Below are 13,796 nucleotides of genomic sequence, written 5' to 3'. Positions count from 1 at the left end.
TAGAGGGAAAAATCACTATTTGGTGGATCTGTTATCAACTCATAGACATCTGAAATGTGACCCCGACTACACGCTGCTTTTTGTGAGACGTCAAAAGCCAAAAAGGTTGGAAACCACTGGTTTCATCTTTAACAATGAGTTGTATTTTAAAAGCTTGTTATAATATCCATTGTGTCGAATCTTCATCTGAAAACTAACTAAAGCTGTCAAATAAATGTAGTGGAGTAGAAAGTACAATATTTCCCTCAGAAATGTGGTGGAGTGGAAGTATAAAGTAGCATCAAATGGAAACACTTAGTAATGCACAAGTACCTCAAAATTGTACTTAAATACAGTTCTTGAGTAAATGTACTTAGTTACTTTCCACCACTGCAACAGACTGACAGAAAAGCAAGCTGTGCTTTATAAAGTAGATACTGTAACACAGACTGCAAAAGCAGTCGGGGGTCTTTTAAAGCATGTTTGCAATGTGGAAAACTGGAGCAGCAAATGGGGGTGTGGTAGCTCTGCTCAGCTGCAGCTGTTTTTGCTGTCTGTCTGTGTGTGTTTGTGTGTGTGTTTGTGTGTGGGTATGACTCAAGTCACTTTCAAGGACACACACCAGACTTAAGACCATTGACTGGGGACAAAATCTGTGTACCCAAGTGGTGAAAACGCAGATTTTTTGGTTAGTGGTTAAGGTTAGGGTAGGCATTAGATTTAGGCAAGCAGTGGTTATGGCTAGGCTTAGGGTAAGTCTCCAGGAAATGAATGTAAGTCTATGTGTGTACATGTGTGGGTGTGTTTGTGCACTTGTGTGCGTTTGTGTTTGTGTGTATGTGTCAGCGTCAGCTGACACAGGGCTGTGGTCAGAGTCTGTGATGAGTCTAGTCAGCAGAGGAAGGCAGTGCCTGATTGGACAGTGGTTTAATGACTTAATGAGATAAAGCCTGTAAACAAAGCATGGCTCCAGGTCTCTACAAGCTGTCACTAAACATTTATTCACCTAAAGTTTAATTTCATTACAGCTGCAGAAGCTCTGCTACTCAGTCTGCTGTCTGTTTTCTCCAGATTTTCCTAAACATAAACATTAAAATACTAAATGACAGTAATGTAGATTGGTAGATACAACATCTGGTAATCAAAAATATGTACGTTCAGTATGCTGCAGAGGAAATTCATCTTAGCTTGTTGAGGAGCATAAAGACATGATATTATTTTAACAGACTAAGCAAAAAAGGCACAGCAGCCTCTGGCGGTGAAAATAGATCCTGTGAACATGACGCCATCTGGTGGCAGAAGCTGCATTACAATATGTGTTGTACGGCTTAACTATGCTATTAACACCATTATGTAATATGTTTATCCTCTGTAAATGTTATAGTGAATCACTGTTGTACCTGAAAATAATTATATGTATAATCAAATAAATATATTGATATCTCTCTTCAAATTAAAGTTTTGATATTATTCATCCATTAAGTAAAGAAATGAGGTATATAATAAACTTGTCTTTCCCATTTCCAGTTATATATAATCATGTTCTCCTCCTTTCATTTGTATTTAACTTTTAAAAATATTTTATTATAAAATATTGACATTGTTATTTTTTACGTCACCCCTAATTCAGTCAAAATGTACCTCACAGGAAACAATACATGTATTTTAAGCTTCAGTTCCAATTATACATGTTAACTCAGGTAAAATTATACCTGTAAACTCAGCCAGCTTGTAGCGTGACACCTCATGACCATCATTCATTATCTACCTGTGTGACTACAGTTGTGCAGCCTAAATCTGTCACAAACACTCTGCACGCAGCTACTTTCAGACAAAAGAAGGAGATCACAGCACGTCACAGATCACACCATGAGATACATTTAGTTCTCTTGGACGGATATATGCACCTTCATTTGTTCTAGGAAAAGAAGAACCACGCCATCCAATGGGGTGAGTGATTGGCTCAGCGGTCTCTGGGATTGGTTGAAATACCAAACCACATTTCCCAGGCCGCACCTCCCACATGGGGTGACCAAAGGCTTAGTGTGAGCCTGATTAAGTTTTGTAGCTGGTGGGTACAAGATGTTAGTAGAGACGTGCACCCAAACAAATGCATGGACATAGACTTACTTCTGTAAGTACTCCTTGTATTTCTCATTGTTTATTAAAATTAGCAAATTTGTAGCATCAGTAGTCATTCAGTGGTGTCTGACTAACAGTAGTTGTATATTGTCCGCTGGGTTTAAAATGTTTTGTTTTAATCTACAGATTCAGGGAATTTTACCTCCCATGTGTCATGTTTGCATGCAGTTATGACTGTTGTTGACTCAATTTTGGATTTTTATTACAAGAATATAAAGAAAAACAGATTATTTTCATTAGTGATAAACACAAGTTAATCTACTGTAGAGGTATATTGTTTATAGCAACAGGTTTTTCATGGCCATTATTACGGCTGATTGTGATTTAACTGTAGTGTAAAGCATTAAAATTTTGCCTGATATTCTTTGTGCTTAATATTTCAGTTTCTAGTTTTATTTATACTTTGTGAAATTACTGGATTTAATACATTTTCATACATTTAAGTATGAATCAAAACAAATAAACTTAATTTGAAACAAGTGCTTGAAGTGATTAAAAAAATCACAAATTTGGAGGTTTTGTATTGCAAAACATTTTTTTTTCAATTCTTATGAAGACAAAACACAGTGATTTCTACATGCAGCAAACACATAAATCTATTACATTAAAATTTTCAAACTGCACACAACTTTTAGTATTGTGAACAGGTGATGTCTTTGTGTTTCTTATACTCGCCTGCTCTGAATGTCTAAAATGCTGAGATTTCAGACGTCTGAGCGAAATGCTTTTCTCAAACATACTGACCTCACCGTCTTCTACAGCCACAGCAAATATGGGTCGGCTTGTCAACAACACTGCAAAAGCAGGCCGTTCTAAACTGGCTTTAGCAGATTACAGAGCCTGAACAGATGCTGTGGACAAAGGACTGAAAGATCTGCCTGTGTCTTTTTTAGCACATGGCCCGACTACCTCACACACACCTGCTGCGTGTGCATTACAAGACTCAGGCGGACTACTCATAGTTCCCTGAACACGGCAGAAAGCTTTTACTGGACTTGTGAATCATCGCATTGTAGCATCCATGTTTGAAGTACAACTGACAACATTGTTATTATCCTTATTACTGACAGAGAAAAATATTTTGTTTTTTGGTTCTGATCTATTATTATTGATCCAAAAAAAAAAGAAGAAAAGCTTTGAATTTGAAGTGAGCTAAAGAAGGTTAGCATCAAGCTAATTTTGGATTCAGAGGAGGTAAAGAGGGAGAGACACTTGGCAGTGAACACATTACCAGTGAGTGACCATCTGTAAAAGTCTCCTAAGCTCACAGGAGCCAGACACACAGCATCTTTGTGTTGGACCTGGCCATGACCTCCAGTGACTCAGCTGAACAGCCCTATTTGTGTACTTGTGTGTCCGTGTGTGTGTGAGTCATGCTAAGATTGACCATCTGTTTTCAGGTACCAGTTCCAGAGAAAATGGTGGCCACTGTGCTCACCTTGCTCACCTCACGCAACAATGTTCAACCTGATGAGCAACTGCTGCACCTGGGTCTCCAAAATACAGGAGCCAATCAGGTAGATGATAAGATAATGAGATTTCTTGAAAAACACAGATTAAAAATGCATGAGTCTAAAAGAGGAATGTGATCAGTGATGCACATGCTGCATTAGGCGAAGGTTAAATCTTCCAAAATGATTAAAAAAAACAGGTTTAATCAGCCTAAAGTTGGGCTACAGTGAGTACAATGAGGACTCGTATATGAAAGCAAATCATTGCTATAATAATTTGAATTATATCAGCAACTAAATACCATATTAAGAATTTTACAAAGTGAAATTCAGAACACATACACTCAGGAAGATGGTTTTAAAAGTAAAATATTTCAGTGCAATAAATTCAGTTGTATTTAAATTTCAACACTAAGTATTCTGTAGTGATTACATTTCAAAATTTGTTATTTAGTTGCTGATATAATTCAGATTATTATGGCAATGATTTGCTTCCATACTCCTAGATTGATTGTAAAATGTCTGTGCTGTTGTTGGGGGAAGATTTCTTTACTAAAATTGACCGACTTTTAAATAATAAAGCAACCTTTCCGGACAGAGAAATCTAGACAAGTCACCATGAGATCTTTTGGCTTTCTTATTCCTTTGGTCTAAAATTGATTTGCATTGATGTCATCTGACATGATTTCTATAATGTGTTTACTTCTATGCAGGAAAGTGACCATTCTTGTGGTCGGTCTTGACAAAGCAGGAAAAACATCCTCTATCCGAGGGATGTTAAGAGGTAACTCAACTTTCAAACTGAATTACTTTTTAATAGTGCTTAATGTAGAAATACAGCAAATAACCCACCTGTGTCTTGCCTCTCCAGTCCCCTACAGTGTGGAATCAGGACCCACCCAAGACTGTGTCAGAAATGAGCTGCGAGTGGAGAATTACCTGGTCACCCTGTTGGATGTCGGAGGATCGGCAGGGTCGCGGGAGGCCTGGAAGGAGCTCTGCGCAGAGGCCCATGGGATCATCTTTGTGGTGGACTCCAGTGACAGGCATAGGATGAAGGAGGTCAAGGAGGTTCTGGCTGACTTGCTGAAGCAACCAAGGGTGGCAGGGAAACCCATACTGGTGTAATTATAATCAGCTTCATACATAAATATTTAAGTACGCTCTAACATCATGTGCAGTGTAAACAGTGCTCTCTGGTGGCCGATAAGAGAAAATACCAAATAAGCTTTGTGACTGTAAACCTGGGCCCGAATTTTATCAAACTTCTAAAAGTAAAACTTAAGAATTAAGTGAAAGATAAAAGTAAAAAATCTCCCACTCATAAACTTAGGACTTGAATAAGTTACAAACTTCTTTTGACTTTAAAATGCTCTTAAATTATTGTGCTAAATAAAATAGATCATGATGAATAAAACATTAGCTGAAACTGTATAGTTAAGAGTTGTTTTAGCATTTGCATGTCTTTTTTTTAAAAGAAGGTACAATCCTGACTGTTCCTTCTCTGAGCATACATGTGATCACTTGAGAGTTACTTTTACACTTTGCTGATAAATGTGTCTTCTTACTCTCCTCGAGTTGGTTCTTTGGAGCATTCTTAAGTGTAATTTTTTAGAAATTTGATAAATAGATGTGGAAGAGAGGTAAAATGTGAGAGTCACTCAGGTCTGTGCTGTAACTTTTTCTTTTTAGGTTGGCTAACAAACAGGACAAAATGAACGCTTTGCTGGGAAGTGAGCTGATTGAGATGCTGTCTTTGGAGAGGCTGGTCAACCAGAGCCGCTCTCTGTGCCATATTGTAAGTCTGAAATTTACTACGGCAAGCTACAGAAACTAATAATTATACATCTTATATAGATATTAAGACAGACCAGAGATGCAGAGAGACATACCCTTCTTGAACTGATGAAGCTCCCTTTCCTCTCAGGAGCCTTGTTCAGCCTTAATGGACCTGCGGCGCTGGTCAGACAGGAAGACTCTACGAGGCCTTCGCTGGTTGCTGCGTGCTGTTTACCTGGATTATCCGGAGCTGTGTACTCGTGTAGCCCAGGACAGCAAGAGGCCTCTGGAAGCAAGAGAGAAGGAGAAGAACAGGAAAGCAGAGAAAGTTCGCAGAAAAACCAAGGGCGAAAGGTAAGACAGGTCTAAAGAATTCAACATTCACTTCAATGTCAAATGTTAAATTATCCAAGCTACACACTGACCTTATATGTTAAATATTGTCTCACCTAAGGATGCGATCCAGCAAGTCAGATCTTCGCCAGGTTCATCGGCCGAAGGACAAGGAGAAAAAGACCAAGGGGGAGGGAAAGCTGCAGCCCATTCGAAACATGCTGCAAAAGGTAAAAAGAACATTTTTGATTGTATTTCTACAGAAATGCTTGTATGTAACAATATCTCAATGTCATAATTTTGAGGCCCTTTAAATGATATGATAAATAAATGCTGTATCAAGCTCACAAGTCTTTTATTCACAGGAGACAACGCTGAAAAAGAAGCTTAGGACAAAGAAGAAGAAGAAGCCTGTTAAGGTCAAAGAGGGTGAAACAAATCAGGAGGAAGTAAATGATCAGGAGGAGGAGGAGGGCGACGGAAATGAAGCAGAGCATGAGCCCTCAGGTCACAGAGAGAAAGCCAGCAGTGCCCTGATCCCCCCGAAAAAAGGCAAACTGAAACGCAAAACGAAGGTGAAAGAGGAGACTCTGGATGTACCAGAATCGCTGGACAATGATGACAAGCCACTCAAAGGTTGACTTGAGTTGAATAATTTATTAACAGCTTATATTTTTTAGGTTATTAACTGTTTGAGAGTGAGAATCTAATATCTTCTCTATCTTATGTCTAGCTAAAGGGGACAAGAAGAAAAAGAAGAAGGTCGTGAAAGTAAAAAGGAAGAACAAGATCAACACAGAGGGGGTGCCTGCAGCGTACTCTCAGCCTGTGGACCTGTCTGCAACCTTTGGTGAGCCTCATCCACTTCTTCCATCCACCAATGAAATGCAATAACACTTTGGACGCTACAATGATGAAATCCCCAACTTCTGTTTAAAAAGATCCCCCTGTCTCCTGTTAGATCTTTATCGAAAAGCAATACTGGCTCTGAAGGAACGTCAGGATCAGGGACAGTGAGAGTGAATCCCGGTTGCGTCCTGCGGTCTGAGTGTGAGGATGTGGTCCGCAGCAGTAGTATACGCTCACACTACATCCCTTCACAAACTCTCACACCCTTTCTTTGACACTCAGCGGGGGAAAGACGGAGACACAGATTCTGACTGATATTATTTATCACTTTCTATACACTCTACCACCTCAGGCCTGATCCCTGAACCTTTGGTGTGAAACTGGAAATTCCAATGTGTAGTGAAGGGCAGGCAAATATTGATGTAATAATATAGAAATAAAATAAGTAATATACATTTAAAAAAAGATAAGTTATAGATAAATGTGTGCACTTGGCCAAAACATTAAAGAAGATTTTGTTTGTATAATCTATGCAGATTTGCTTGTAAAGGAAACACGATTTTTGAACTGTATCTGTTTTTTTTAAATGACTATTTGACCATTTTTCAGCAATGAACAATACTGTAAGCAGAGCATTGTTGAGGTGATTAACAGATCCATCAAACTGTATAATAAACATTGTTTTTGTCACAACTTGTATGTAATTTCTTTTTACTTTACAGCAGCAGAGACGAAATTCATACCTAATGTTATAATTGCAAGCAGGCTATTAACAGGCTGTGCTACAAGACTTTGTATTGCTTAGATTTAAAAATCCACATAGAAAATGAACAAGAGCTCAATTATATTGTTCTATCGATTTTATCAAACCTGAGCCCCAAAATGCTTAAGACATTCTTCCTCCAGTCATCCTCACCATCCTCTACAATCCACAATATAATTCATATATATAATCAAGCAACTCTGTATTTACCAGATGGCATAACAAGTTTGGGTCTTAGAGTGCCAGCTTCTGATTTTGGCAGTTCAGTTTGATTAAAATTGGTTGTGTTGACAATATTAAGTGTCCTAGATTTGAGCAATCACAAAAACAAATGTCAAAATTGTGTCACTAAAATGTAAATAATACAATAACTTATAGTTTTACATGATATCTGCAATGCTTCTGAAATGTATCACTGGGAAACTACAGATTTTTGTTCGCCTAGGTTTGAACACCATCCTCTTGTTTGTATTAAGGACACACTTTGTTGCTTTTTACAACAACAAACGTGATGGGATATGGGCCAGGGAGCCATCAGGGGCATGTGGATAACATTCTAAGCTAAGAGAGGGAAGGAAGCTAAGAGTGGACTAAAATGCCTCTTTGCAAATACTAAACAGAGCTAGCTTAATGAGGGAAAATTGTTTAGCCATTTTTAGTGTTTTAGCAGTGCTTTAACATGACAAACACCATCTTGGTTGGGTCCATTGAAAGTCCACGTCAGGCTACATTGATATTCATAAATATGTCATTTCACTGCAGCCTAAAATCTTCTTGAAAGGTTTTATTTCATATCTACAAAACTGTAAACTATTTTTTCAGTGTTGAAAATAGACACACGGACACATTTGTCAGTGTCCTGTGCAAAAGAAAAAGGTCAAATGAACCTACAAAGGGGCCCAGGGGCAAAAATGAGCTATACACTTCTCATCAAACTGTTTTTTCTTGCCGAGTGATAGATGAGAAGATTGATACAACTCTCTTGTCTGTATGATGAATATGAAGGTAAAGCCAGCAGCCAGTTAGCTTAGCTTAGCATACAGACTGGAAGCGGGGGGAAACAGTTAGCCTGACTCAGTCTGAATAAAGTCAGCTACAGCTAAAAAATTAATATTAATTCATTTTCACTTGTTTGTTTGAACTGCACAAAAACTAAAGTGTAAAAATGACAACAAGTTGTTTTGCAGTAAATTATATGTGGGACTATATTTTACTTGGCACACTGACTTCAACTGGTTGCCTAGCAACTTCAGGAGATAATATTTCTGATTTAACTCCAGGCAAAGAAGTGAATAAGCTAATTTTCCAAAATGTCAAACAATTGCTCTGAGACTCTTATCATATTTTTAGATATTGTGCTTTCTTGATGAGTGATACCACAATACTCATGAGTCGACAACCAGTTAGCTTAGCTTAGCATAAAGACTGGAAGCGGGGGAAACAGCTAGCCTGGCTTTGTCCGAATAAAGTCAGTTAAAGCTCACTAATTAATAATTCATTTTCACTTGTTTGAACCCTACAAAACCAAAGTGTAAAGGTGACAATAAGTTGTTCTGCAGTAAATTATATGTGGGACTATATTTTACTTGCCCCAAAATGTCAAACAGTTCGTCTGAGCCTCTTATCGTATTATAAATGTTGTGCTTTCTTGGTGCGTAATGCCAAACAAACTTAACACAGTAAGTCTCCAGCTTTTGGGGCCTCAGCCTGGAAGATTATGTATGGTTGTACTGTAACATCCTCCTACTGTCAAGCTCCTGTTATTGATAGGAGATGTGATGTGTAATGAATATGCAGAGGTGTGTTTAGAGTTATGGATGCGGCTCAGCAGAGAGGAGGGACCAACGCGTCGCCATTTCTGTGGTTCATCCAGAAGCCCTTCCCCCTGGTGCGTCTTCACCGGGAAACCATCCGACTTTCATTCAATTCAGCGGGACGCAACTGGCTGCATGAACGGTGCCGAAATATGGCCTCACCAAGGACAATAACTATTGTGGCCCTTTCCTTTGCCCTCGGTTTGTTTTTCGTCTTTATGGGAACCATTAAACTCACTCCGAGACTAAGCAAAGATGCATATAGTGAAATGGTGAGTACATTTTTTTTTAAATCGATGCTCCTCTGCATCAGTGGGGGTAAAGGCCATTGTTCTGCGTTGGCTGCAGAGACGCGAAAGGCTTTCAGGCTCGAATAATGTGTGGAGATGTTGACCTAAATAGTGAAAGATACGGAAAAATGAACGCTTTCCATAATGAGTCGCACAGCTAATCTGCCACTGTGAAGCCTTCATTTCCCACTGCAGAAATATATGTGTCACACCTGCTGTACTGCCTGTAATAACACAGTTAGCACATTGGCTAGGCCCGCATGTAATAAGATAACCTTTAAAATATTTCAGTCTGACACTATATTTACTCATGAATCCGAAATATGTCGGACGTTAGCTGATAAACACTGAAACAGGGATGAATAATGAATGACTGAATGCATGGTCCCATTATCTTCATTCATGTCATGATTGATCACAAGGCTGCAAACAAACACCGGATAATCATCAGATTTGTGCAGCTTTATCTTTATAGCCTGTTAAATAGGTTGCAGCAGGATGTCTTCTCGTTTTATTGTGTGAAAAGCAACTTAACAGCTGAAGAGCAATGGCGGCGCATTCGAGCAAATTCTGTGAGATGCTGATGTTGAAATATCCTGTGAGGAAGGTGATAGCTGGCATGCTTACAGGCTTCTTGTGAAATACAAACTGATGCACTTAGAGGATGTTTTTTTTCTGTTATTATACTTGTACACATCTATGAGGTTTCTTCAGACAGGGGGGGGCACAATGAGGAAATAAATGCAGTTGAAGGTTTAACACGTGACCCCACATGATCTTTTAAAAGACCCTCACCTCCCCCACAGAAGTTTGTATTACCTTACATGAATGTTAGAAATATTTAAAAGGTATCTGTGTATTTTTCTTTCAGAAAAGGGCATACAAGAGCTATGCCAAAGCACTGCCGGGCCTAAAGAAGATTGGTATCAGCTCAGTCCTGCTTCGTAAGATCATTGGCTCCCTGGAGGTGGGCTGCGGGGTGGTGCTCACCCTGGTGCCGGGCAGGCCGAAAGACGTGGCCAACTTCTTGCTGCTACTGGTCATGCTGGCCGTCCTCTTCTTCCACCAGCTAGTAGGAGACCCCCTGAAGCGCTATGCCCACGCTCTAGTCTTTGGCATTCTGCTCACCTGCCGACTGCTCATCGCTCGCCAGAGTGATGACCGGCCGGAGAGGGAGGACAGCAGGGAAGAACAGCACATCAATGACCAGGAAAAGAATAAGGTCAAGCAGTCTTAAGCTCCTCTTCCACTTTGGTCCAAGCCACACGGTGAAGGGAACCTGGTGCGCCGGTATGGATTGTAGTTATTCATATTTGGAAGGAAACAGTCACTCCCAGTAATAACACCTGTCACACACATCCTCCGTCCCATCCAGCTGGCTGACTGACAACTCTCACCTACTCCTCTGCACTCTTGTGAAACTGAGAACTCTTGTTCCAAACATCCTCTACATAACTGTGGACAATCATACCTGTGGAAACTCTGATGAGCTCAGCTCATTGTCGCACCAGTTGATCCATTTCCCCCTTTTTGTCCCTATTTATTTCATTCCTAAAGTGTGTTAAATGTGTTTTTGTGTTTTTTGTTTTAACTTGAGTATGAATTTCATTTAGGCTACAAGTTGATTTGAGAATGCTTTTTTTCATGGAAGAATCTTTGTAGCTTGTTTTTCTAATTTGTTTTTATACTGTAGGTAGGAGAGACTGATGATTTAAATAGTTCGAGCATGTTTCATTTGGTCAAGAGTATAAATCATAAACCAAAATGAGCACTGTTGAAAGATTTTTGTACTAATTAAAACTGGTATTCATTACATATCCACGTCTTATGTTGGTGCAGTATTAGAAAAGTAATATTTTACAAAGAAAAAAATCAATCCTAGGAAACTTCATTTTTTCATCTTGGTAAGTTTTTGCAGAACTGCGCATGAAATCCTTCTTCCCAAAGTAACATAAGCTGAAAATCCTCTTTCTCCTTTCAGTTCAGTTAGCACAGTGAAGTTTTTTATCTGGGAAGGACAGCGGCTGCTGCCTCAGGTGTCTGCTGCAAGCTTGTACAGCAGAACATCAACAAAATAATAAAAAAAAAAAAAGTCTTTTTGCCTGTTACAAATGGATTTTTCCCTTTTGTAATGCACAGTAAAAGTCGTAAACTTATCCACTGTCTCTGTAACTTTTTGCTCATCTGTTTGGTTTCTTTCTCTCTAAAGATGTGAAAAGCTTTCCTCCTTCAGTTTTGGTTGGGGGATCAGATCTCAGTTGAAAATGCTGTCAGTTCGTTTTGAGAATCACAATATTTCTGTAAATGATAAACTTAAAATAAAGAGTTGGAGGTGAGACTGATTAAATATTGTTTGTTTATTAGCAGTCTTTTATTTTATTCCAGTGAACAATAACTTACACTTGCAACAATATGTGCTGCTGTCACATAATGAGTTTTTGTGTTGTCATCTTGTGGTGTAACTTCATTTAATCCATGTCAGATTTATTCCTTCATATCAGCACATGAACTACATACAAAATATTTTGGGCCCAGAGATGTAGTGCCTGTCATCATGACCTTGCAGCGATTTCTTGCTGATTTTATGCTGTGTATTAGAAGTTGATCTATTTTATGAAATTAAGTCAGTTTCTGCGCAACTCTCATAACAAATAATATAAATTATAGAAGTATGTCATATTTAGCACCATCATTGATCTAGTTACGAATAAATAATGGAGGAAGTAAAGAATCAGGCCCATTATAAACTGCAGTGGGAGGTGAGGGAGGAAACAGCATATGACACAAGAGTCATTTTGTAATGTCTCTTGCCTTCATGATGACATGGCATGATCTCCCTCTTGCTCCTCCCCCTGCAAGCCTCTAGATGAAAACTGGACAGGAGGTCAGTCACAGTTGGGGGGCAAGTTGGGATGGGGGGGGGGGGGGGGGGGAGTAGCCCAAATTTAAAATGATATGATTTGTCACTGTGTGGTTTTGCAGAACAGCTTTAGATTTTTAAAGAGAATAAATGCGACTCCAGTTTCCACATCTACCAGTTGCTAACCATTTTAGTTTTGAAGGGTTCGGGGGTTTTAGTTGCAGTCCTTTCTGCTTAAAACTGTTTGTTCCCCAGACCTCCAGAGGCCCCAGAAGTGCTGGGTTCACTGACTATGTCAGTTGCTTTTTAGCAATTTGATTACTTGCAAATTTGTTTGGGAGATTGCAGCTGCACTGTGCGGCATTATGAGGTAATCTTGTGGCCTTGTAATCTTGTGGCCTTGTGTTCCTGTGTCTCACACTTTATTATTTCATTTTATATCGTGCTCACGCAATGCAGTTTGTTGTGCTTTATCAAATTACCACAATCTAACTGACAGATAGACAACCTAGAGCCAGGTAGTATTCAGTATAAGAATACTAGTTTGTTGTGTGGTGCTTGTTGTGAACTTGAAGGCAACAGGGGGCCCTCAAATAGGTTAATTTGGACATGATTATAAGGTAACTGAATGTCAGTTTACCCACATAATAATACACAAAAACATTTTCTCACTTACATATAGTGATATCTAGCCATAGCCAGGGTTTGAGATAGCCTATCCGTCTGATCTCTGCCACCACACCAATACAGTGCAGGTGAATAAACTTTTGTTTGGGGTATTCAGAGCATTAAAAGCAATTACATTTAACATAATCCCTGGTTACTCTGATAATCCACAAACCTCACTGTGAACAGGTTTCATCAGAATTTCTTTCTATTGGGCACATAATCCACATCAAAACTGTTGGTAGTGAGGTCTGTGGATTATCCAGATTAATGGGGACACTTTCCCTTTAGTGCCACTATAGGTTGACATTTGCGGTTTTGTGTGAAATATCTTGGCAACTACTAGATTGAAAGCGATGAAATTTTGTACAGATGTTCAAGGTCTCTCAGAAGATTCTTGTGACTCGTGGGTCCTCTAACTTTTCCTCTAGCGCCATCATCCGGTCAAATTTTTAGTTTTCCTTATGGTGTATGACCAAATATATGCAACTAATGACATTCACATCAGCCTGAGTTGTACTTTGTGTTTAGTGCTACTTAGCAAATGACACGCTTATACACTAATCTAAGATGGTGAAACATCAACATGTGAGCATATAGCACTGTGCCTGTATACAGTTTAATGCACAGCCTCACAGAGCCGCTAGCATGAAAGGAAACTGTTGAAATGTAGTTCTTCGATGGTTTGAGAGCACTACAACACCTGCTCATCTCTAAGATTATTTGCCACAAACTAGTTTAATCACTGACCAATTGTCGGCGTTGTTCGGCGTAGCATCCCTCATGAAGCACATTTACTCCCACACAGACTCCTGCATGACTTTTGTAGTCCTAACTGAAAGGACAGACGGACTACAACTGCCAGGAAGC

At 39.2% G+C, this 13,796-nt stretch overlaps 2 protein-coding genes and 1 long non-coding RNA gene across 4 annotated transcripts; 2 read left to right on the top strand and 1 right to left on the bottom strand.

The window, feature by feature from the left end:
- The first annotated feature begins 665 nt into the window (after positions 1 to 665).
- Positions 666 to 7,226, top strand: arl13a (ADP-ribosylation factor-like 13A). 2 transcript variants are annotated; one of them, XM_067599655.1, is made up of 10 exons: positions 666 to 2,113; positions 3,522 to 3,638; positions 4,286 to 4,356; positions 4,444 to 4,696; positions 5,265 to 5,370; positions 5,500 to 5,705; positions 5,806 to 5,914; positions 6,050 to 6,320; positions 6,418 to 6,534; positions 6,646 to 7,226. In XM_067599655.1, the coding sequence occupies exons 1-10, from the start codon at positions 2,094 to 2,096 to the stop codon at positions 6,699 to 6,701; spliced, it is 1,326 nt and encodes a 441-aa protein (XP_067455756.1). In that variant the 5' UTR covers positions 666 to 2,093; the 3' UTR covers positions 6,702 to 7,226. The 2 variants fall into 2 exon arrangements, with proteins under 2 accessions (XP_067455756.1, XP_067455755.1); XM_067599654.1 differs by having other exon boundaries at positions 4,286 to 4,696.
- Positions 5,555 to 13,796, bottom strand: LOC137189649 (uncharacterized). The gene is made up of 3 exons (XR_010929693.1): positions 13,677 to 13,796; positions 5,801 to 5,905; positions 5,555 to 5,637 (listed from the first exon to the last, which is right to left on the bottom strand). It is a non-coding gene; the product is annotated as an uncharacterized lncRNA (long non-coding RNA).
- On the top strand, positions 8,415 to 11,747 carry tmem35 (transmembrane protein 35). The gene is made up of 2 exons (XM_067599656.1): positions 8,415 to 9,382; positions 10,272 to 11,747. The coding sequence occupies exons 1-2, from the start codon at positions 9,110 to 9,112 to the stop codon at positions 10,635 to 10,637; spliced, it is 639 nt and encodes a 212-aa protein (XP_067455757.1). The 5' UTR covers positions 8,415 to 9,109; the 3' UTR covers positions 10,638 to 11,747.

This window comes from Thunnus thynnus, chromosome 9 (assembly GCF_963924715.1).
Source record: "Thunnus thynnus chromosome 9, fThuThy2.1, whole genome shotgun sequence".
Lineage (NCBI taxonomy): Eukaryota > Metazoa > Chordata > Actinopteri > Scombriformes > Scombridae > Thunnus > Thunnus thynnus.
The sequence above is the reverse complement of the archived record's forward strand: the minus strand, read 5'-3'. Positions and strand labels throughout refer to the sequence as shown.